We start from the raw sequence: 21,062 nt of genomic DNA on the forward strand, positions 1-21,062 counted from the left end.
CGACAAACGTATTCAACCTGCTCATCATATCCTATATCCCCTCTGTCCTAAACGGCAAAACCAAGCCTGTCTCCTCAAAACGCTCACTGCATTCCCATCTAGCTTGAACATCAAAAAGATTCCTTGGCTCCTTTCCCAGCGCACCTCAGTTGTTCGCCTTCCGCCTCCTACGTCGCCCGTCACAGACTCTATTCCTTTTGCTTTTTCTCTCGTTGTCTTTCTCCTATGTCTCTTCCATGGTCTATGAATCGATGCCTGTCTTTTCTTTGCGTTGCTGTCTTGCCGCGCACGTCTCTTTTTCGTCTTCCCGTGCTCGATGCCGTGACATCCTTCCTCCTGCCTCACGCGGGTGTTTGTGTCCTTTCTGCGCTTGACTTGTCTCTGCCGTTTTCCTTCATCGGACGCAGCTGTGATTCGGCGAGGAAGAACGAAAAGGGAGACATGCTTCGGGTTATCTCTTTCTTCTCACTGTCCGTCCACAGACTCCAGCTCTTTGTGTGAGTCAAATCGTTTTCTTCCTTTCTTCCCCACTCAGCGTTGCCTCGAACAGATGCGGAGCCGACCAGCAACTGGAGACACGCCTAGCAGCGCCTGCCGTCACTCTCACCGTTTCCTGCGTCTCTTCGCCTCGACTGAAAACAGCAAAACACAAAAAGGAACAGGTGGAAGCGCCATCTCGTGATTCGCTGCATCCGAAACGCAGAAAACCAAACCTTATGCCGACCGGCTTTTAACGCATCGTCCCCCCTTTGAGCCAGACTATTGCGACGATTCGTCAGAAGTGTGCAGCTTCTCGCCACAGACCACGAAAAGCAAACGCCAAGGCACGCTCCATTTGCTCTCGTGTTTTCCTCATCCCTCCAGTGTCCCTCTCTCTCTGTGTAGCAGCAGTTTCTCGTTTCCTTTCTCCCCGCCTCTTCGCTCTTTCGCGGCCTTGCGTTTGAAAAAAAAACTGTCGCGCACAGAGTCGCCACGCCTGCAGGGGCTACCGGGCGCCGCCCCACTGTGTCCCCTCGACCCCTCGCATGCAGTTCAGTCCGAAACCGCTACGGGAAAGAGAGGTCCCAGTATGCACACTCACAACTCGCCGACAGGGAAGACTTGGAATCCGCAAAGGACGCCGGCAGCTCCTGGCGGATCTGCGTCGAGGGCGTGGGGGTTTGTCGCCTCACGCGCCCGTCGGCTTTGTCTCTAACGCGCAGAGTTTTGTTCGCGGGCGAACCCGGGACACTCGGCAAGAACGCGCGGGCGGCGGAGGGCGGGACGTCTTCCGGAGGCGTCGTAGATCCGTGCGACTGGAGTGAAGCGGTCGCAGGCCTTCCTGAAAAGCGAGCCTTGTCGCTTGGTTCCTCGGCCACGTCCGGTCGCTCCGACAGCATCCGGTTCTTCAGTGTGACGAGTTCTTTGTCGATGCTCCCAATCAAAATGTCTTCCCACGTTTGCTTCAGCTGGTGCGCCAAGAGAATCGCCTCGTGCCGACTCCGCGGACTGGCGTCGCTCAGAAGAAGAACCAGTCGCTGGCGGTTCGTCGGGCGACCTTTCCGCTGCGCCGGGCATCCGTCTTCGCCCGCGAAACTCGCCTTGGTTGTTTGGTCAACCACTTGCACGAGGCCTTGGAGCTCCACCTCGCTCAAACACGTGCACTTGAACCCCGTTCGCTCGTCGACAATTGGTAGGCGCTCTTCCTCGGAGTCCCGTCGCTCGTTCGGCTCTTCACGCTGCGCCTTCACGCGCTCGAGGTACTGCGTGATGACGGCGGCAAACGACGCAGCCCGCTGCTCCTTCGTGGCCGACGCCGCAGCCCGAGCCGCCTCTTCCGCCAACTTCCTCCTCGCCCCGTCCCTCTTCGGCTGAGACCCGAAAGCAGTCGACGGGCCGCGAAGGCCTGGAGCCCGACTGCCCCTCTCTTCATCCCGCGTCTTGCCGCGGGGCCCCGCCGCCTCGGGCGCTCCGCGCTTGCTCGCAGGCAGCGCCAAAACGCGAGACCGAAGGCGCTCGGCGTCGTCCTTCTCGCCGCGAACCAATCCGCTTCGCTCTCGGGATTTCACCTCGGCGGACGCCCGTGGCGTGGTCCTGCTCGAAGGCGACGCGCCCGCCAGAGACGGCGGGGAACAAAGAGCCGAGTCTCCACCCTTCCTTCCACCAGGCAGCACCAGATCGCTTCCCCGACCCGACGCACTCTCTCTTCGTTTCTTTCGGGAACTCATCGAATCCCCACCGTCGTCTTGCTCGTCCGCGCGCTCCGCCTGCTCTGGGTCCTCTTCGCCGTCGTCGCCGTTCTCGCCAGCCGGCTCAGCTTCTCGCGCGTCCTCCGGCGGCGCCCGGCTGCCGCCCTCGTCGACGGCGCGAAAACCGAAAGGCCCCGACTGGTGAGATGTGCACGCGTCGCGCATCTTCTCGATCGGCTCACTGACGTCGGACGACGCGAGTGCATGCAGCTCGACCGCATCCTTCGCGCATCGCCGCTCCCCAACAACCTGACTTGCGGCCGCCTGCGCCGCAGCTGCAATCAGCGCTGGATCGAAACTCGCGATCAGGGACACGTCCTCCGCCTTCTTTGCTTCGTCTCCGTTGCTCAGCGAGAACTTTGGGGAGGAAGAAGACAAGGCGTTAATCAGCATCAAATCCGGAAGCAGAGACACCACAGGCGTCGCCAAAGATGAGCACGGCGAACTGGCAACCGCGGCAGAGGGCGGCCGGGACGCCTGCTCTGTCGGCTTATCTTCGGAGACCGGGGAGCCGTCCCTCGCGGAAGGAGATAAAGGTGACGCGGAGGGTTTCGAGACCGTCTCCGGAGAGGGGACACTCGCACTCGACGCGGACGACGCGACGGGAGGCAACGCCAGGGGCGAAGACGCCGAAGACGAGAGAGTCGAATCGATGGGAAATTCGCGATCCAACAACTCTCGTCGCTTCCTCAACCAAAGCCGCTTCACCCGTTCTCGCCGCGAGACTTGACCCACAAGCAGCTTTGACTGGAAACAAAAACACAATCAAAACAATCGCTGCTCTCATCTACATGCGCAGGCATATATACATATTTTTATATATATGTCAGTATATTCAAATATGCATGTGCAAATAACCATGTAAATGTGTTTGTATCTCGATGGAAGGTGCTCGTGGAGAGAAAGGGAGACGGTTTCAAATCCAGGAAGAAACAAACTGCGGTCGAAAAAGACAACCGAGCACAGGTAGACACCGGAGCGAAACGCATGCACCGAACTTCTTTCGGCTCCAAGATGCGAGAGCGGACAGAGAGAATTCCAGAGACACCAGACGACCGAAAGCGACAGAGAAGACAGTCACGGAGGAAGGCATGAACGCAGGAGACGCACGTATCTGCGTATCGAGCAGATGAAGATATATAAAGAAAAAGAGTCTGTGAATTTGGAAGGGAAAACCTTACCAGTTCAAGGAAAGACCGGAGCCGCAGAAAGAGCCGGACGGAAGGTGAAATCTGATTCCGCACCCGGGAATGCTGCGGAGAAACAGTCAAAAAGTTACACAGAAAAGACCCATGTCAGGAATACTCGCACGGCAACACACACGACGTAAACTATTTGCAGACCTAGACATCCCACGTTTACAAGAAACTCCTGCGAGAAATGAAACACAGAGACAAAAAAACGACGACCTCGTATTCGCTTCCTCACCAGCGTCTTCCGCATTTCCCCGAAAGTGGATACCCACGCCTTCACATTTCCAGTCATATAAACCCACATACACACACATAGATACGGATAAATCCACCGCTTTCTTTTTGTATGTGCAACCGCGCATGTCGTGCCTCTCGCGGCAGTGTGTTTCCAGTGAACGTTTGGTATTGCCTTACGTGCGTGCAGAAGGCAACGGCCGTGAATCGCCGTCCAGGCTGTTCTGTCATTTCCATGAAGGCGCCTTTCAGCTGTGCACAGAGGGGATGAAAGTAGCGCGAGCAGCCCTTTTGCGCGCACTTTGTACAGAAGCCGTACGCAGATCCGCAGACTTCGCATTCCGTCCACAACAGAGGCGCGACGTCTTCGTCGGAGAGAGGCGCCAGGGGTTTGTCTTCCGGTTTCTTCTCCGCTGAGCCTCCAGTGTGCGCCTTTTCTGGCTGCAGCTGCTGGTCCGTCTCTTCGCTCTCGCCGTCGCCAGGCTTCGCCCCTGTCTGGCCTCCGCTCTCGCGCCTTTCCCTCGCGCCAGCGTCGTCGCCTTCGCTCTTCCGCGCCTCTGCGCATGGGCCTTCCGACGCAGCGAGCGCGGAGACTGCGTCGTTCGCGACGTCTTCGCTCTTCCGCTCCACACCCGGCACTTGACGCTTTCGCTGCAAATGCTGAATGATGACGTTTTGTTGTTCCTCCAGCACGCGCTCCACGCCCACGATCGGCGACAAGGCAGGCGTGGCCGCCACGTCGACTCCAGGCGTCCAGAGGCAACACGTCATGTGGGCGAAGAGGGGAGTCTCTGAAGACGGCGCAGCCAGCGAGGAAGAGATGGACGGGGCGACGAGCTTGAAGGCGCCGCCGCGACGCGGGCACAACAGGCAGAAGGGCTGAGCGCAGCAAGAGAGAGCGAGACGCCGATGAAGGAGAGAGAAGCCGAGCGGATTCGAGATATACAGAGAAGAGACGCAGGAGACACACACACGCCGACGGACAGAAATACACGACAGCAGAGAAACGATCGACAAAGAGATGCATGCCGACACAAACACAGAGGCGGTTTCGGCGCCGGCTAAAATACGCGAGGGACAGGCGGTTCTCGTGCAAATGCGTCTGAACACGATTGCCAGAGACCATCCCTAAATGGATGCAGTTTTGTTTGTTACTTTTTATGACCAGGGCGGAGCGCTGGACTGGAGAAAAAGATTTATTAACCTCCATTCCCTTCGAGTACATGACGAATGGGAGCTCAACTTTAAAGCCTTTTGTAAACAAAACGTCTACGTCTCAGATCCACCTAGACGTATCTACCTATTCTCGCGTTTCCATCTTGACGCCTGGGAGTCTGTCTTGAGCAGAACATCAAACGCGCCTCTTCAGTCTTTGCCTTCCTCAAAAACGTATAGCGCCCCTCTTCTTTCCTTTTGCGTCTCTCCCTTTCCAGAATCTCCTTGCTCCATTCTAAGAATCTCTCACTGGGCTCTGTCGTGCACCGACTGCGCCGCACCCTAGTCTCTCCCTCTCTCTTTTTCCTCTCCCCTTTTCTCTGTCTTCGTCTCTCGGTTTTCTCACCTTTTCTGTAGGGGGTAGCCAAGTGCACGCTTCGCAGAGGAAAGGCGTCGGTTTGTACCGACCTACGTTCTCGTCTTCGTCGCTCTCTGCACAGGACGTCTCATCTTCGTCTTCTCGCTCTCGCTTCGATCCTTCCTTCCTTTCCTCCCCGTCTCCGTCCGCCTCTCCGGTGGGCGACGCGTCGCCCTTTCGCTCTGACGCGTCCATTGCAGCAGCCAGGTCTTCACCCTCCCTCAACTGGTTCCTCTCTCCAGACGCCGTCAGAGCCGCCTCCGTGCTTCCTTCGAGCGTCCGACCCTCCGCCGAAGCGCCTGAACTCGGCGAACCGGGAAGGTTTCGATCAGGACTTCCGCAGACGTCGCCGCTCGCCTGCGGGGCATCTTCGCCTGCGGGGCCAGGCTCGGCCTCTCCACCTGTCTCGTCGCGCTGTCTCTCTCCGCTCTGCGGCGCGTCGCTCGCCCCGCCGTCTCCCGCCCAGCTCCGGCGCTCCGTCTCCGCTTCGACCTCGGGGGAGGCCGACACCCGCCGCATTTTCCGCCCCTTGATCTTGCGGAGAAGGTCCGGACGGAGATGGAGCGGCAAGTGCTCCTTGCGAATCCCGTAGCACTGTCGATGCACGCAGAGGCCGCAGCGCTGGCAGTGGAAGAACGGATTCGACGACGTGCATGTGATCCGCGGGAGGAGACACACCGCACAGGAGTGATCGTCGTACAGATCCTTTTCCTCCAAGATAGCCCGCGTCAAAAAGCCCGTTCCAAGGCTCTCCGCCTCGCCTGTTACCACGTCACTGCCTTTCTCCGCCGGGACGGGTTGGCCGCCGACTCTTGCGCTGGAGGCCAGAGGCGCCACTGTGGTTGCCGGCGTCTCCGTCTCCTCTGCCGCCTTCTCGGGGCCTGGCGCGCCCGCCTCGGCAACAGGCGAAGCTGGAGGATTCGCCGATGCCTCCGCGTAGCCTTCTTTCTCTCCCACAACCCCCGGTGAAGCCGCTGACGAAGATGCAGACGCCGACGGCGACGCTGGCGGCTGAGGCGGTTTGCCCGGCGACGCTTTGGAGTCTCCGTCGCCCGGGACCTCTTTCGCCGTGTCGCTTCCGACCGCGGTCGCAGCCGGCACTTGGGCTCCAGTCCCTGTGGCAGGCTGCGCGTCGGCCCCAGCGGGTCCGCCGCCCGCGGCACCGGGGTCCGGCGCCGCAGGAGACGTCCCCGCGGGAAGCGCGGGAAGATCCGGTTTCGGCACGGTCGCGGTCGCCTGCGTTCGCGCTCTGCTTTGGGCGCCAAAGGAGACAGAACCTGCGGAGGCGTTACCTCGCCGCCCCCCCCCGCCGCCGCGCTTGAAGAGGAGACCGCCGCTCCTGCGGTCGTTCGCGTTGAACAGATCCGGCCGGTGATCTCGCGTCACGTAGCGACGCATGCGCAGGGAACCCTGGACCGCTGACGAGCGCCTGCAAGGGAGAAAAAACAAACGAAAACAAACGATCTCAGCGAGTGTAAACCCACACGGGAAAAGGCGAAAACAGAACCACGTCTACACACTAGACACCCCTCTTCTCTCTGTATACATCGGACGGCTACTTTTTTTCGAACATCGCAAGGTGGCGAGACGCGAATTGGCCATTTGCTCTCTCGCGCAAAACGACGACGAGACCCAAAACAGGAGGGACTCTGACAAGGAGAGACGGCGACGCAGGATTCTGGATGTTCGACTGACCTCCTGCCGTCGGCGAGAAACTCCGGGCTGTGTTTGAAGCAGAAAGCTTTGATGACGAGGCGCGGGAAGCAGCGGTCGACTGCGCCCCGGAACGGCAGAAACAGGCCGCGGAGACTCTCGGCCTCGCAATGGAGCCCAGCTAGCCACGCACACATGGGGTGGAAGCAGACCTCGCAGCCCACAGACGCGCAACGAACGCACACGCCGCCGCTCTGGTCGCAGAGGCCGCAACGCGTCTCGCGTCTCCACGGCACCACACCGTCCAGGTTCCAGGGCTCCAAGGCGGAAAACTCCGCGCACGCTACCTCGGGCAAGAGCCAGAGGACACAGAATAAATGCACCCATCCGCCGTCTGTCGTGGGTTTCAGCGCGCCGCCGCCGGTGCCGCAAATCTGCGAACAAGCGTACGAAAAAAGGTCCCGTCCACCCGCGCGCGCGCACACCCGGTTCAACACAGCAGTCGCTACCCAACCCTTATCCGCCTACGCCCATCTCCACATATATGCATACACCCACACACATACACACGCATATATACATATATATATATATATATATACGTGTGTGTGTATAGCTATCTGCCTCTGTTTTTCCTTCGGTTTTTGCCTGTGGACAAAGACATATATGTCGAGACAGCAGCATGTGGATACGTGGGTCACGCCAAGGATGGCTGCGCGCTTCTCCTTGCTTTTACCTGGCAGCGGATTTTCATGGGTTCGAAGGCGACGAGCCACTGGGTGCCGAGCCCCTTTTTTTCGAGCTCGCAGCGCCGGCAGATCCAGTCGTCGCCTTCGACGGCTTCTCCCATCTTTCCGACGCCGTAGCAGTTTTTGTGGACGTGGACGAGGCAGCGGACGCAAGAGAGAATCGGGTTCAAATTGCTCCGCTCCGCCCACCAACACACGCAGCAGGCCCCCACACCGCCCGCCGCCCCGAGAAGCGCGTCGAGAACGCTCCCCGCCGTGGTGGCCACTGGGGCGGCCGGCGGGAGCGGAGACACAGGAGACGCCACGGCCGCCGCAGAGGCGACAGCAGGAGCTGCGACGGCCCCGTTCTTCGAGTCTGCGGGAGCAGGCGCATTCGCGTCGGGCTTGTGGGGCGTGGGCGAGGCCGGGGAGGTTTGCGGAGAGACGGCAGTTGCGTTCGCTCCTGTCTCCTCGTTTTCGGGCTTCGCGCCGGGTTCGCCGTCTGCGGCCTCGTCGGTCTTTGGGCGCTCTGGCCGAGCCTCGAGGCCTGCGTCGCCGCGATCTTCTTGATAGGCGACTGCCGGGAGGGCCGGTTGGACTTTCTGGACGCCGCCGGCGAGGAGGACCGGCTGCGTCTGTGCGCGGCGGTTCTCTTCCTCGGCCTCGTCGTCTACGAACAGCGACAGATTCGCGTCGCACTCGGCCAGGATCTCCGTCAGTTCCTTCGCGCCTCTTCCGGGGTCTTGGCGCGGCTGCCCGTCGCCAAAGAGGTCCACGACGAAGTCTGCAAAGCAGACGTCTTCGCTTCCCTCGCGCGGCTTCAGATCCCCTGTCGCCGCGCCGCGCTCGCCTGTTCTGCGCCCCGAGAACGGCGAGGACGGAAACGCAAGCAGCAGGCGCCGCTCGAGTTCCGCAGCCGAGCACGACGCCAGACCCATGCTTCCGAGGCCCCAGCCCGCGACCGCCGCACACGCCGCGACGGAGTCGGAGAGACACCCGAGCTGCTGCTGGTACTTCTCCTGCTGGGCGAGAAGAAAACAGGTTTTGGCGTCTGGGAAAGAAGGCACGCGAAGCGCCTTCGCTTCGTACAGCTGGCGGCGCTGACTGAGGCGGAGTTGCTCCTGCTCCGGACTCTGGCAACAGTCTTGCAGGTGTGGAGGGAGAGCGGGCGTCGCGACGCACGAGCCGGACTTCCCCCTCGCCTCAGTAGTCCCCGCGGGCACCTCCGGTCCGGCGCCGCGGCGCCCGCTGGCGGTCGCGCTCGAGGAGGGCGAGGCGCTCGAGGGAGACACGGCCGGCAAGGCCACGTCTTTCACACCCTCGCCGATGTAGTGGCGGAGCTGCGACCAGCGATGCATGGACGCGTAGCGCGCGAGGAGGTGGTCAGACGACTGTGGCCTCTCCACGACTTTCAGCGGCTGCCGGTTTTCCTCCAGGACTGACTGCAGTAGGTGGAGCTTCAGGCGACGCAGATCCCGCGACAAAACAGACGAGACCTGTAAAGGCGCACAAAGACAAGACACCGCGAGAGTGCTGCAGAGGGCCGGAAGCACCAGCGAGGCGAACGTGAGAGGAGCAGGGCGAAACAGAGACAGACAGACAGACAGACGCGAATTCAGAGAAAGACAGCAGACAAAGCGACGCGCATTGAGGTGGCAGAAAAGCGAGAACAGAGTTTTTTGTACACGCGGGAAGAAAAAAGACCGCAACGCAGCGCCTCCAAAGTGGACAGAGATCAGGAAGAGCTGGCCTTCGTTTGTTCCTCTCACCTGCAGAAACTGCGCACACTGGACTCCGACGAAGTCGTCCACGCTCTCGACGAGATTTGCATACGGTGACTCGTGCCATCCCCAGGGTTTCACGAACCAGCGGTGGCCGCCGACTGTGACGATTGAGGCGCCTGGATCTCCTGTTTGCATGTCGGGTTCCTGGTCCTGCAAACTCTGGAGTTTTCCGTTCCGCTGCGGGGGCGGTCGCAAACCCCGAGCAGGTGGGAGGCCGAGCGGTGAAGCCGCACCGGGAACGAGATCTGCGGGCGAGACACCCGGTGAGGGCGAGACGAGTCTGCCATCCTCTAGGACCGATCCGTCTTTCGCTGTGTCTCCTGGAGTCTCCAACGTAGTAGAGACGTTGTTGGGAGTCAGCGGCGACATATGGGCTGCTCCATTCGGCGCCTCGCCCGCCACGCCCACAGAAACCGAGAGCGGAGCGAAGCCTTCGGTCCCCCTGGCGGTCTCCGAGGTCGTGCTGCGCCGGCTGGTGCCTGGCAACTCCGTCTCTGCCTGGCGTCTCTCTTCGCCCTCTCCTCTCCGCGCAGAAACCTTTCCGTCCGGGGACGCCTCGCCTGTCTCCCCCTCGCTCGCGACAGATCGGAGGCTCTCCGCCCCGCGAGCCTCTTGAGTCTCCTTGCTGGCGGAGGCGGCCGCCCCCTTCTTGGAGGCCAGACCAGCGAGTTTCTCCTGTTTGCTCTTCTTCTCAGTCAAAGAGGACAGTTTCTGATCCGCGAGCATCGTCGACAGCTGGAAGAGCGGAAAGATCTTTCGGTCTTCGTCGCCTTCCTCTGGATTCGTCTTCTCGCTGGCCTCGCGCTGACGCTCTTTTTCGCGGCGTTTTCGGTGTTGCGCCTCGACTTGCAGTAGCTGCCGATACAGCGGGTGTCGGTGCGGCCGGAGGAAGACCTGTTGAAGGCGCCGACGGCAGTAGGTCAGTTGGTAGAAACTCAGCGTTTTGAAGGCCTTCACAACCAGCCGGTAGCGCACCCGTTTCTCGCCGTCTGTCTCGGCCTCGGACCCCACCTCGGTCTCAGCAGGCTCGTCCCCACGGCCCACGCTTCCGTCTTCTCTCTCTTTGCCGAACGCTTTCTTGAGCAACCTCGTCGGGCCTCCGCCCACGAGTTCACCACCCTTTTTCAAGGCTCCCTTGAGCTCCTGCGCCTTGGCCACTCCGGTGTAAGAACACCTCACCAAATCGTCGGGCAGTCCGGCCCAGTCGTGGCCCGGAGACACGCCGTGGTGGCTGTACAGCTGCGCGGTGTCCGCGCCGAGTCTCTGAGAAGAGGGGGACCTTTTCGCCTGTCGTTCCGTTGAGAAAGTCAGTGGCGACGAAGGCGGATCAGTCTGCGACGGAGAGAAGAGAGAGACCGCAGCCTTTCCGCCCGCACTCACTTCCCCCGAGACACCCAAGCTGGCCGCGATTGCACCACCCGATCCGGACACCATCCGCCGGTCGCCTGAAGGCGACGGGAGGCGAGAGGCCCCGAAAGACGGCGAGCGAGGAGGAAAGCCGACGGTACCGAGGCCCGTAGAAACCGGCGAATCGACAATTTGAGATTTCCGAGCAGGCGGACTCGACCCCCCGATGTAGCCGCTGACGCACAGCCGCTCCAGCACTTCACATTCTTCTGCTGACTGCGGTTCCCCGGGGACGGCGTCGAAGAGAATCCACGCGGCCACGGGCCCGAAATCGACGAGAGCTGTGAAAGGCAGGCAGACTTCGTCCTTTTCGTCGTCGACCGCCGCTTTCGTGTGCTCTCGCTCGCGCTTTTTTGTCTCCCCGCCGACCCGCTTCGAAGGCGTGTCCGGGGCCTCTTGCGCCGCAGGCTTAACACACCGACTGGGGCTCGCCGGTTTCGCCACGCTCACGCCGTTCCCGGTCTCCGGTGTACATACGCTCGAAGCGACCACAGCCGTAGCCGTCGCCTCGGACTCGCCCACATCTGTTGCCAGCTGCGGAGACGCCGCGCACTCCTTCAGACGACTGGTGTCGCTCGCGTCCTCTTGCTCGTTTCCCCGGGGCAACGGCGAGGCAGCGTCGCCGATGTCTTGGAAACTGTGCTTTCCGCCGTCTAGATGTCGGCCGTTCTCCCCGCCGTAGCCTTCCTTGTCCGTGCAGGCTTTTTCGTCCTCACGCGGCGCGCCATCGTCGCGGGCGCGACTCTCCGTCTCTTCAAACTTGCGTTTCTTATTCTCGCCGTCCCCGTCGCCTCCCTCTGTCCTGGGCTCCCCCGCGGCGGCTCGTTCCTGCTCTTCGCGCCTCTCGCGCGCTCTCCGCTCTCGGCGCTTTTTCTGCTCTCGCGCACGCCGGAGGGCTTCGTCCACTTGGTGTACATACAGCTCGAGGAGCTCCTCGACGACTTCCCGGTCCTCGAGAGGCGGCTCCGTCAGGCTGTCTGTTTCCGGACAGAGGCAAGGCGACGTGAGAATCTTCTCGATCACGCGCGCCTCTTCGATCGCCACGCGCTTCTCCTGAGAAGTCTTCAAAGTCTCCAGGACGTTTTTCGCGAACGGGCCGACAGGGACTCGCCGAAACAACGCGTCGAATCTGCCCCACTGGACGCGACTCCCCCGCGTGGTCCCGGGTGTATGGGAGCCGTGGGCCCCCGCGCCACTTGCCCCGAGGCCGTCGAGCAGCAAGTCCGCGCCGCCGTCGAGCAGCTGCGTCGAGAAAGCCAGACTGTTGCCCAACACGCCGTCCTTCGAGCCGACCTGAGGGCCTCCGACGCGCGCCTGATGGCCCGCGAAGCCGCCCAACTGCGATTTCCTCGACGAGGAAAACAGCATGCGTTGCGACGAACGGCCTCTGCCGCCGCGCTTGCCGCCCGACCGCAAAGACCCAGACGACCGCAACAGCGGGGACGGCTGCGACGAGGACGCGAGCGGCGCACTCGAAGAAGCCTCTGCGAAAACAGGCCTGGCCTCGCCCTCGACAGCCGAAGGTCCGGGAGGCTCCGGCACTGGCGGAGGCTGACCGGGCGCCTCGAGAGGAAACGCGGCAGGCGAATCTGCCTTCGCACCCCCCCCGCTGCCTGCCGCTCGCGTCCCTGCCCCACTCGGAGACACCAGGGCTGTCGTCGGAGACAGTGGCGCGGCAGCCTCGCCACTCGCCTCCCCGTTCTCCTGAACCCCGCTCGCCGCCCGCAGCGCGCCTGCTCCACCTGCATCAGGGCCTTCTCCGGCTCGCCCCGGGACGCCGCTAGGCCCCGCGTCGGCCGGGAACCGCAGGGGAAACGAGGATCCAGGCAAGAGACAGTTCGCCCCTGGGAGGCCGACATTCTGTTGGGCTCCCACGCGGTTCTGCGCAGCCAGCAACTGCGGCGCAAAGAACGCAAACTGCGTCCCGACGCCGCCCCGGACGCCCGACACCGGAGCGCCCACGGCGCCGCTCGCCTGCAGGCCCCCGAGGCCCGCGGCCGCCCCCCCGAGGCTGGCGACGTTTGGGTACAGGAGCCCACAAACGGAGGGGCTGACGACGGTTTGCGGGCGGAAGACCGACGGCTGCGCGGCGTACTGGGAAAGGAGGTTCGACCCTGGAGCGGGCGACGCGTTTGCGGAGAGTCCCGAGGCAGTCAAGGGAAAGTTCGCCCCTGGGAGGACGCCGCGGGCGTCTGGTTGGCCGCCGACTGGGAAGTTCCCGAGAAGAGGCGCCGACAAATTTGGAAACAACCCGGGGTGCGAGGCAAGCCGCTGCGCATCGGGTTCCTTCTTCGTCGCGTTCGCGGGATTCACAAAGGCGTCCAGAAACGGCGAGATCGCCGTCGACGCCAAGCCGCCCCCCACAGCAAGGCCCTGAGCCTTCCCGGCCTGTGCATTCTGGAACTGTCCCTGGCCGCCCGCCAGCGCCTGCAGCAGCAACTGCTTTTGCAGGAGCAGCTCTGGAGAGACGTTCTGCGCGCCATGCGCCCCGCCCCCCGCGAACGGATGGAGCACAGATCCGAGCCCCAGCGTTTGGGGGAAGGCCGAGGCGTTCGAGGACGCTGGCAAGGCCCCCGGCAGGAGCCGCAGGGACGAGGATGACACAGCGGAAGACAAGAGCGACGGGACGCCAGGCGGCGAGGCACGCTGGAGCGCATTGAGGCTCTCCTCCACGCCGAGCGCCGACCCCGCGGGCAGGGGCTGCGCGACGCGCGTCGACAGGGGAAGCGAGGAGCCCACCGCATCCCTGCCGTCCGCGTCGCCGCCAGGCCGTGCGGGACTGGTGGCGCTGGCCGACGAATTCGGTAGCCCCTTCGTCTCTTCTTCGCGCCTCGCCGAGAGCGTGTCGCCCTGCGCCGTCTTGGTGTCCCCTCCTGAAGGCTCTGTCTCCAGGTTCGGCTGCGAAACCCCACTCTGAGCCTGGTCTGTCTCCGCGCCCGCCGCGACCCCATCTGGGCTCGCAGTCACCGAAACGTCGTTCGGTTCGTGCGTCCCGCCCGCTTCGGCCCGCGTCTCGCCCTCGGCCGCCCGCTGCGGCGTGGCAGTCTGCGAAGGCGAGGAAGCGACCGGGGAAGACAAGGCAGTCGGCGCAGGGGGAAGCGACGCGGCGAATGCCCGTTCCCGCTCGAATTCCTTGGCAGCTTGGATCGTGACGGCGTCGTTGTGTGTGGGGCAGAAGACCGCTTTCCACACGCGCTCGCGGCCCGCGCCTTCCACTGCGCCTTCCCAGAGCGAGGCAATCACGCAGACGCACTTTGCTCCGCGGGCGCAAGTGACGTGCAGCCGGTTCGCACATCCCGGAAATCCGCACGAGATCGGAAACCCCTCGCGTTTCCTGCAAATCACGCACCGCCAGGCCATCGCCCGAGCGACCGAGAGCGACTGTCGAATGTCCACCGGCTCGTCCAGCTGCAGCGTGCGCCGAAACTGGGGCCCGGAGCGGCAGTACAAAACGCAGCAACTGTGGACCCAAATCTTCTCGGGGCCGCGCCGCATCGCCCCGCCCCCCTGTCCACACAACTTGCACACCACTGAGGAGACCGACGGTGAGGACGCGGCAGCGTCGACGGCAGACGCTGGCGCGGTCTTCTCGGGTCCGGAGCTCGGGGTTTGCCTGGTCTCCTGGCTCGCCGCTGCCGCCTCGGAGGGCCCAGGCGCGCCTGGCGAGGCCTCCCGCTGACCGTTTCGTTCTTTCGACTTCCGCGCAGTCGCTTCCGAGTCCTTCTTCCGCAGCCACGTGCAGAGGGAGCAAAACCAGGGACCGTCAGGGATCTGCATGACGCCGTAGCAGAACTGGTGCACTGCGCAGCCGCAGCCGTCGCAGAACACGATGTTGTTGTGCTGTTCGCACTCCCCCACCACGCACACACTGCAGACTGCGTCTTCGTCGGCGCCGCTCTCTCCCCGCTGGGAAGACGCCGAGGACGCACACGCCGCCGACGCGGCAGGGGAAGAAGACGTCGCAGGGAAAGAAGACGCGGGAGAAGAGAGCGTCTGCTGCCCAGATGGGTCGGAGATCCGAGTGCGTTTCAGGTCGCCTGCAGACGAGTCGGGACTGTTGTCCTGGGTCCGCGCACCCGTCGGCGTTTCTTCCTTTCCTTCGGTCTGGCCTGCGCCGCCGCGCTCTGCACAGGTGGGAGACTCCCCAGCTGTCTCTCCAGGCGACGCCTGCGGGAGGGAAGTCTCCGGAGAGGTCTTCGCCGACGCCCTGTCTGCGCCGGTCGCGCTCCCGAGCGCCGCAGGAGAGCCGCTCTGATTCGCGAGACTCCCCGCACTCGAGCTCGCCGGCAGAGCGGAAGGCTGCGTCGCCGCGGCACCGCTCGGGGGACTAACCTGCCGCTGGGACGGAGCGGTCGCTGTTGTCCCTGCAGAAGGAAGTCCCTGAGGTCGGAACAACCGCGGGGCGGAGAAGGGGGAAGACGAAGGAAGCGACGAAGCGAGGGAAGACAGAAGCGCGACGTGCGGCGGCGAAGAGGACGAGAGAAGCGCCGCCTGGAGGAGGTTGCCAGGAAGAAAGGGCGTCCCCAGCTGCGCAGCCGGCGCCGGACTCGTCCCAGTGCTCCGTCTGCGGCTTATATTCGAAGGGTCACCGCCATTGCCCGCGGGGGCGCCTCCAGCGTGGGTGGGCGAGGTCGCCTGCGCTCCCAGGGTCGCCTCGCTCGGGCCGGGGAGCGACTGCCCAGAGCCTCCCGAGGGGGTTCGGAGGCCAGCCGCGGGGCGAGAAGCCCCGGGGAGCGAGGGCAGCGAGGCGCAGTCGAGCGACGGCGGCCGAGCCACGAACCGCGGCTGCAGGGACTGGAGAGGCTGCAACCCGAACGAGGGGAGAGTCCGCAGCGCAGCCACGAGGTTGGGAGGCGCGACGACAGAAGGCGACGCGCCTGCCGCCATTCCGCCAGGAGGCAGAGAGGCATTGAGAGGCGAAGTCGAGGGAGCGAGAGACAAGTTTGGCCGCGCCGAAGACGCCGAGAGGCCAGTGTACGGACTGCCCATCGGCGGAGAGACGAGGACTGACGAGGAAGAGATCAAAGGAGAAGACGACGCCAAGGGCTGGAGAGAGCGAGACAGAGCCGCCGAGAGAAGCGCTGCACGCGAGGAAGGCGGCCGAGGCCCCGACGCGGGCCACGCCGCCAAGTTCCCCAGGAGGCTGCCTGAAACAGACCCGGCCAGCGGAGACTGGGTGGTCGCCGCCGCACCCGTCGTAGAGACTGAAGACGAAACTGAAGACGAAGAGACAGAGGAGAAGGCAGCAGAGGGGCCAGAAGAGAGAGAAGAGGCAGGGGACGGAAGAGACGACGAGGCAGGAGAGAGCGCATTGACAGACGCTACGGGACCATCTCCGACAGGCGGAGAGCCGGAGCGTCGGCGACTCGCACTGGGGCGGCCACGCCCAGATGACTCCTCAGGCTTTGACTCAGACGCCCGCGCGGGCGAAGAAACGGTTCCAGACACAGGGAGAGAAGTGGAGAGCCGCAGCGGATCCGGAATCGGAAAGCCTTCTGCGTCTGTACACTTGGACGAGAAGGCCGACGTATCGCCCTCTTCTGATCCGGCAAACTTTGTGCTCCCCGTTTTCCCTCCCGGCGCCAACGGTGTGCGCGCGGGGCCTTCCGCTGCGCCGCTCCCTGCACTGTCGACAGGGCTTGAGCCATTTCTCTTGCCCACAGAAGCTCTTCTCTCGAGAGACTTGGAAGGCGAGGCTCTGGAGGCGGGAAGCGCCGGACTCGCCTTGGCCTTTTTGAACGGCGGGCCGGGAGACGAAACAGCAGCCAAAGACGCGACCGCCTCCTTCTCGTCGACCGAAGAGGAAGACGCCGCCGCCGCGCCGTTGTTGACGCACGCACTTGGATGAGGGTCAGAGGGTGAGAGCGTGACGCTTCGCTCGCCCTCGCCTCCCCCTTGGGCGGGGTTACACCCGAGAGGCGGCGTCATCGTTGGAGACAAAGGGACACGGGAAGAAGATGCAGAACTTCTCGAAGGGATGCTGGAACACTTCCTCGCGACACCATCGTCGCGGCTGGTTCCTCTGTCGTCTTCTCCTCGCTTGTCCGCACAAATGCCGGTCGCTGGCCAAACAGAAATGGAGCTGTCGGCCTCCGAGGTGGTCTGGGCGGAAGAAAGCGCGTCTGCGGGTCCTGAAGAGGACGGCGTGGAAGAGTCTGGACCCGTCTGGTCTGCATGCGCAGACGGCAGCCCCATCGGCTCCGTTGCACGAACGCAGGTTCCCCGAGAAAGCTCGAAACCCGACCCCTTCCCCTCGATTGTCGAACATGCATGCGAATTTCCTGTCCAGGAAAACGTAGGCGTAAGGCAGTTCTAAAGAGTCCGAGTCCGCCAAAAAAGTGCGTAGGTGGGGGCACACAGGCAGGCGAGCAATCAAAGATCACCCGAGCTTCCTCCCTTCTACGCGAGAGGTTTGGGAAACGGGGTTCAGTTGCCGATGCCCCAGACGCAGAGAGTCAACAGGGGAGACGCAAACGACAAGACATCCGCGAGACGACGAAGAAAAAGGAATCTTTCAGGGTAGAGCGAAGAAAAAGAACTCTGACTCCGAGCTGCCCTCGGGATGAATCAAAGGAGAGAGGCGCGTTGACCCCAGACGACTACAGTGAACAAGAAGCAAGCACGGCGGCCGCGCAGCCAGAGAGGAGAAAGAGAGTGAGAGACAAAGGGATCGGGAAAGACAGACCGAGACGGGACGAAAAGAAAGAAGACGAGACAGGGAGAGACGAGACAGGGAGTGATGAGAAAGGCACGAGTTACCAAGACAGGAGACGTAGGGCGGGAGAGAAGGAAAAGGAACAGTCCGGACAATCCGAGAGAAACAGCCGAGAACAGACAGCCGACAAATACAACCAAGAAGGGAGTTGGTGTGCCAGCAGGCCCAGAAAAAAAGACGACGGAGAGACAACTGGAAAACGAGAGAGTCCGAGAAAAGCGAGGCAAGCGCACCGCATAGGCTGGCGAGCAACTTCTCGTTAGGGAAGGAGACAACGTGGACTGTTTGGGAGCGAGCGAAAGAGCACATTTCCAGGTTTCTGGGTAAAGAAAAAGGAATACCGGGCGCATGAAACCAGTGCCAGAAAAAAAAAACGATCGCGGCGGAAGAGAGTGTGCGTCGGCGTTCCACGAGATGGATACTTGGGAAAAAAGGAATGCGCGAGACGCTTCGCGCCTCTTCTTCGCGTGGTTGCCGCCTTTCGTCCCTCAAAAGAAAAAGGATTTTCGCGTGTCTCTCGCGAATGCGTCTTTCTCGCGAATGCGTCTTTCTCCGCTCCGGCGCGTAGGAATCTCCCCGGAAAGAAACGGAGAGCAAAGGAACACGAGAGGCCAATAAAAAGCGGGTGGACGCTTTTGTTCGGGGGTTCACACCGCCAGGTCGTCAGAGCAGCCACAAATCGTGCAAATCTGGATGCAGGCCAGTTTCGGAATTCCCGTCGTTGGCGCCAAAACACGAGAAAGGGAGGAAAATGGTTCGAACTTGCCCCAGGTGGGGCGCGCCTGTTTTCTTCCGAGCAGAGAGCGACGACATCTGTCAGGTTTTTGGCGCGTTTTTGGAGGCACCGTGCTACCCCAAAAATGGCAGGTCGTCCTTTCTCGTCGTAGGACCGGCTTTTGGCCTCGAAACTCGAAGGCAGCCTTCCTCCGAATTCAAAAATCGCGGGAGAGGGAAAAGCAGTTACAGGAAGCCCGATGGTCACGCCATGCTCGCTATGCCCCAAAGTGTGCTTCAGGCATCGCCCGTTTTTCGTCCCCTCTTTGAATCCGCCGCCCAGAAAGAACGACCGGAGGAACACCGAAAAAATCGCGCGCAGCCTGGGGGCGCCGTATCTTCTGCAGGCTGAAAGATGCTTCAGTCCGCGTTGCGCGTCACTCCCGCTCTCTCACCTGGGAAAGAAACACAGAGGCGCGCTCCTCGGAAAACCAGCGGCGAATGGTTGCGCAGTTGACCTCTATATGACACAAACACTCTCGCCCACGCTGTGGCACACACCACCAAACCAGAAAAACCCTCTCATGCACTAAAACGCGCCTGGCCATTTCCACAACTCGCGAGACACACGGCAGGTTAACAACGCAGTAGTCTGCTCGCGGCACCCGCAATTCTGGGAACGCGCGAACGAGGAGAAAGCGCTCGAGACCTGCAGGCAAATTCACCAAGAGGACTTTGCACAGAAACGCGGCAAACGTGCAGTTTCCACCTACACAATCCCTCTTTTCTCGAGGTGGGCACCCGCGCGCACACCCGCGTGTGGACTGCCGCGACACGCTGTACAGGCTCACAGTACCGAATGTAAGCCGATTCCAGTTAAACGGATCAGCGGATGGTTCAAGTGCTGCCGGGTTGACAGTCAGATGCGAGGAAGTCACCGCAACTTGGTGACATTCGCAGCAGGTCTGTCCGCGGTTTTTTACAAAACACACCAGACCTTTCCTGTGGCGATTTGTTTGAAGCGAGAAACCGCCGCGACCCGCGAGACACATACACGGGATCGGAGGCCTAGAGCAGGCCCTCGTCATGGCGGGCGCGGTGTGACCAAGGCAGTTTGCTCTAGATTCCAACTGGGGTACACTGAAACAATGGACACCCACGAAACCTTCAGGAACGGGCCGGGGTTTTATCTTTCAAGTTCGGCGCCCAAGTCTCCCGAGATGGCCTTTTTGTGAGATGTCGATATGACGAAGAAAAACTGGACACGCATGGCGTCGGGAGGGCGAACGTCTCCTGCGTAGGTTTTGAGATGACCCTTCGGTGTGTGAGGCGCTCTGAAAAGTCAGAAAGGGGCGAAGCGTGCCGCCTGGGAAGCGTTTTGGCAATGCTCGTTTACCTTTCCTGTTTATTTCTGCAGAGTTCATAGGACGCAGGTAACCAGATATTCGTGTGCCAAGTACAGTCACGCCATGGTACCTGGCCAGCGAACAGTTCGCTGGTGTCTGTTTCCACTAGGGGGGAATTGAGCCATTGGATTGAGGGTTGGTCTGATCGATATTTACTTCCCTTTCTGCGAAAGTAGCGTCGCAAATTGGGCAAGTTAATGCAGCGGGATGGTTAAGCTGTGTGTGTTGCTGTTTCGCGTTGGGTGATACGGGCGGAGCTGCCGATCCCCACGAGAGCAGTGAGCAACGTCATCCAGAACCCGCATGTGGTAGCAGTGTGTCAGTAAAGTTTGCAGCCTCGGAATAAACAGAGGAGTCTTCTCTGAGAGCGCGTTTCTACCCCCGCCACTGCTCCGGCAGAAACTTCCATTCAGTGAATGCGTCACTCGTCACAGTGTCTCGGCGAAACCATCCATCCACGCAAGGGAATGCCGCAGTGCAAGTGCTAACTATGGTATTGTGAAGTGCTGAGCGCCCTCACACCTGACTGCAGGCGGTAGCCCTCGTCAGAAGGTTGAGGCATGCACGACTACATAAAGAGCTCGGACCTCCGTGCAAAGAAAACGTTTTCCCTAGTAGGTGGGTGTGTCACTGTTGCGGAATGAAAAGACCGAAAAAAACTCCAGCGTGCCTGAATTGAGATAAGGAAGGATTCTTTGGCGGGGATGTTTGCGGTGGAGGGGCGTGGGTGTGTCTACAGTTGGACGCCTGGCTTAGATCTGCTGTCTTTGCGTATCGGATCCAAGAGCTACTGCGTTAGCAGAGCATAGTGAAGACCTCCTAATGTAAATAGAAGAACCAAACCGGAAGCCCCTAGTTCTCCTGTTCGTGTCATCTCCGTTCGGTTCGAGTTATCCAGTTATGGATCACCGACCCTCTGTACGGGTTGTTCAGGCACATGGGTCTACAAGTTCCTTGCAAGATGAAAGTCACATCGCCTCACATGCCTGTGAAAAATGCTAAGAAACGCCATCCTGTACTACGGTGGCGAGTGACTCTGTTCTGCATATCGTTGGAAAGTTCACGCCTACGCCGGTTGTTACCATGAACTCACCGAGGAACACAGCAGTCCGGCATTCCAAGACAATGGATTCGGTCAGCCCCACGTATGCTGCAGCGAACCTGTTCCACTGGCATAAAACACGAGAATCCCGTCGAATATCAGTCGCTCCGGGAATGGCGGACACAAGCATGCACAGCCACGCCGCTGGGTGAATGCGAATGGAAGCTGCTCCTCTGCTGAGGGGCCGTTGCGTACAATTAGGAGGGGCATTTCTGAGCAGCGGAAACCAGATTTAATGAGGAAAAACCTGCGAGAAAGAAGCAACCAGCTGTTATGTTCCTTTCTCCTCCACAAAAACCTCAGCCCGTTAGTAAGGCGCAAAAAG

At 61.5% G+C, this 21,062-nt stretch overlaps 1 protein-coding gene across 1 annotated transcript; it reads right to left on the reverse strand.

Moving 5' to 3' along the window:
• Positions 1 to 603: 603 nt before the first annotated feature.
• NCLIV_042170 (phd finger protein BR140/LIN-49, related) lies at positions 604 to 16,995 on the reverse strand (the record flags this gene model as incomplete). Its single annotated transcript, XM_003881126.1, has 8 exons — positions 604 to 632; positions 1,082 to 2,975; positions 3,410 to 3,481; positions 3,836 to 4,534; positions 5,217 to 6,657; positions 6,924 to 7,315; positions 7,618 to 9,105; positions 9,379 to 16,995. The coding sequence occupies 8 exons, from the start codon at positions 16,993 to 16,995 to the stop codon at positions 604 to 606; spliced, it is 13,632 nt and encodes a 4,543-aa protein (XP_003881175.1).
• Positions 16,996 to 21,062: the final 4,067 nt, after the last annotated feature.

The sequence above is a fragment of the Neospora caninum genome, chromosome IX (assembly GCF_000208865.1).
Source record: "Neospora caninum Liverpool complete genome, chromosome IX".
Lineage (NCBI taxonomy): Eukaryota > Apicomplexa > Conoidasida > Eucoccidiorida > Sarcocystidae > Neospora > Neospora caninum.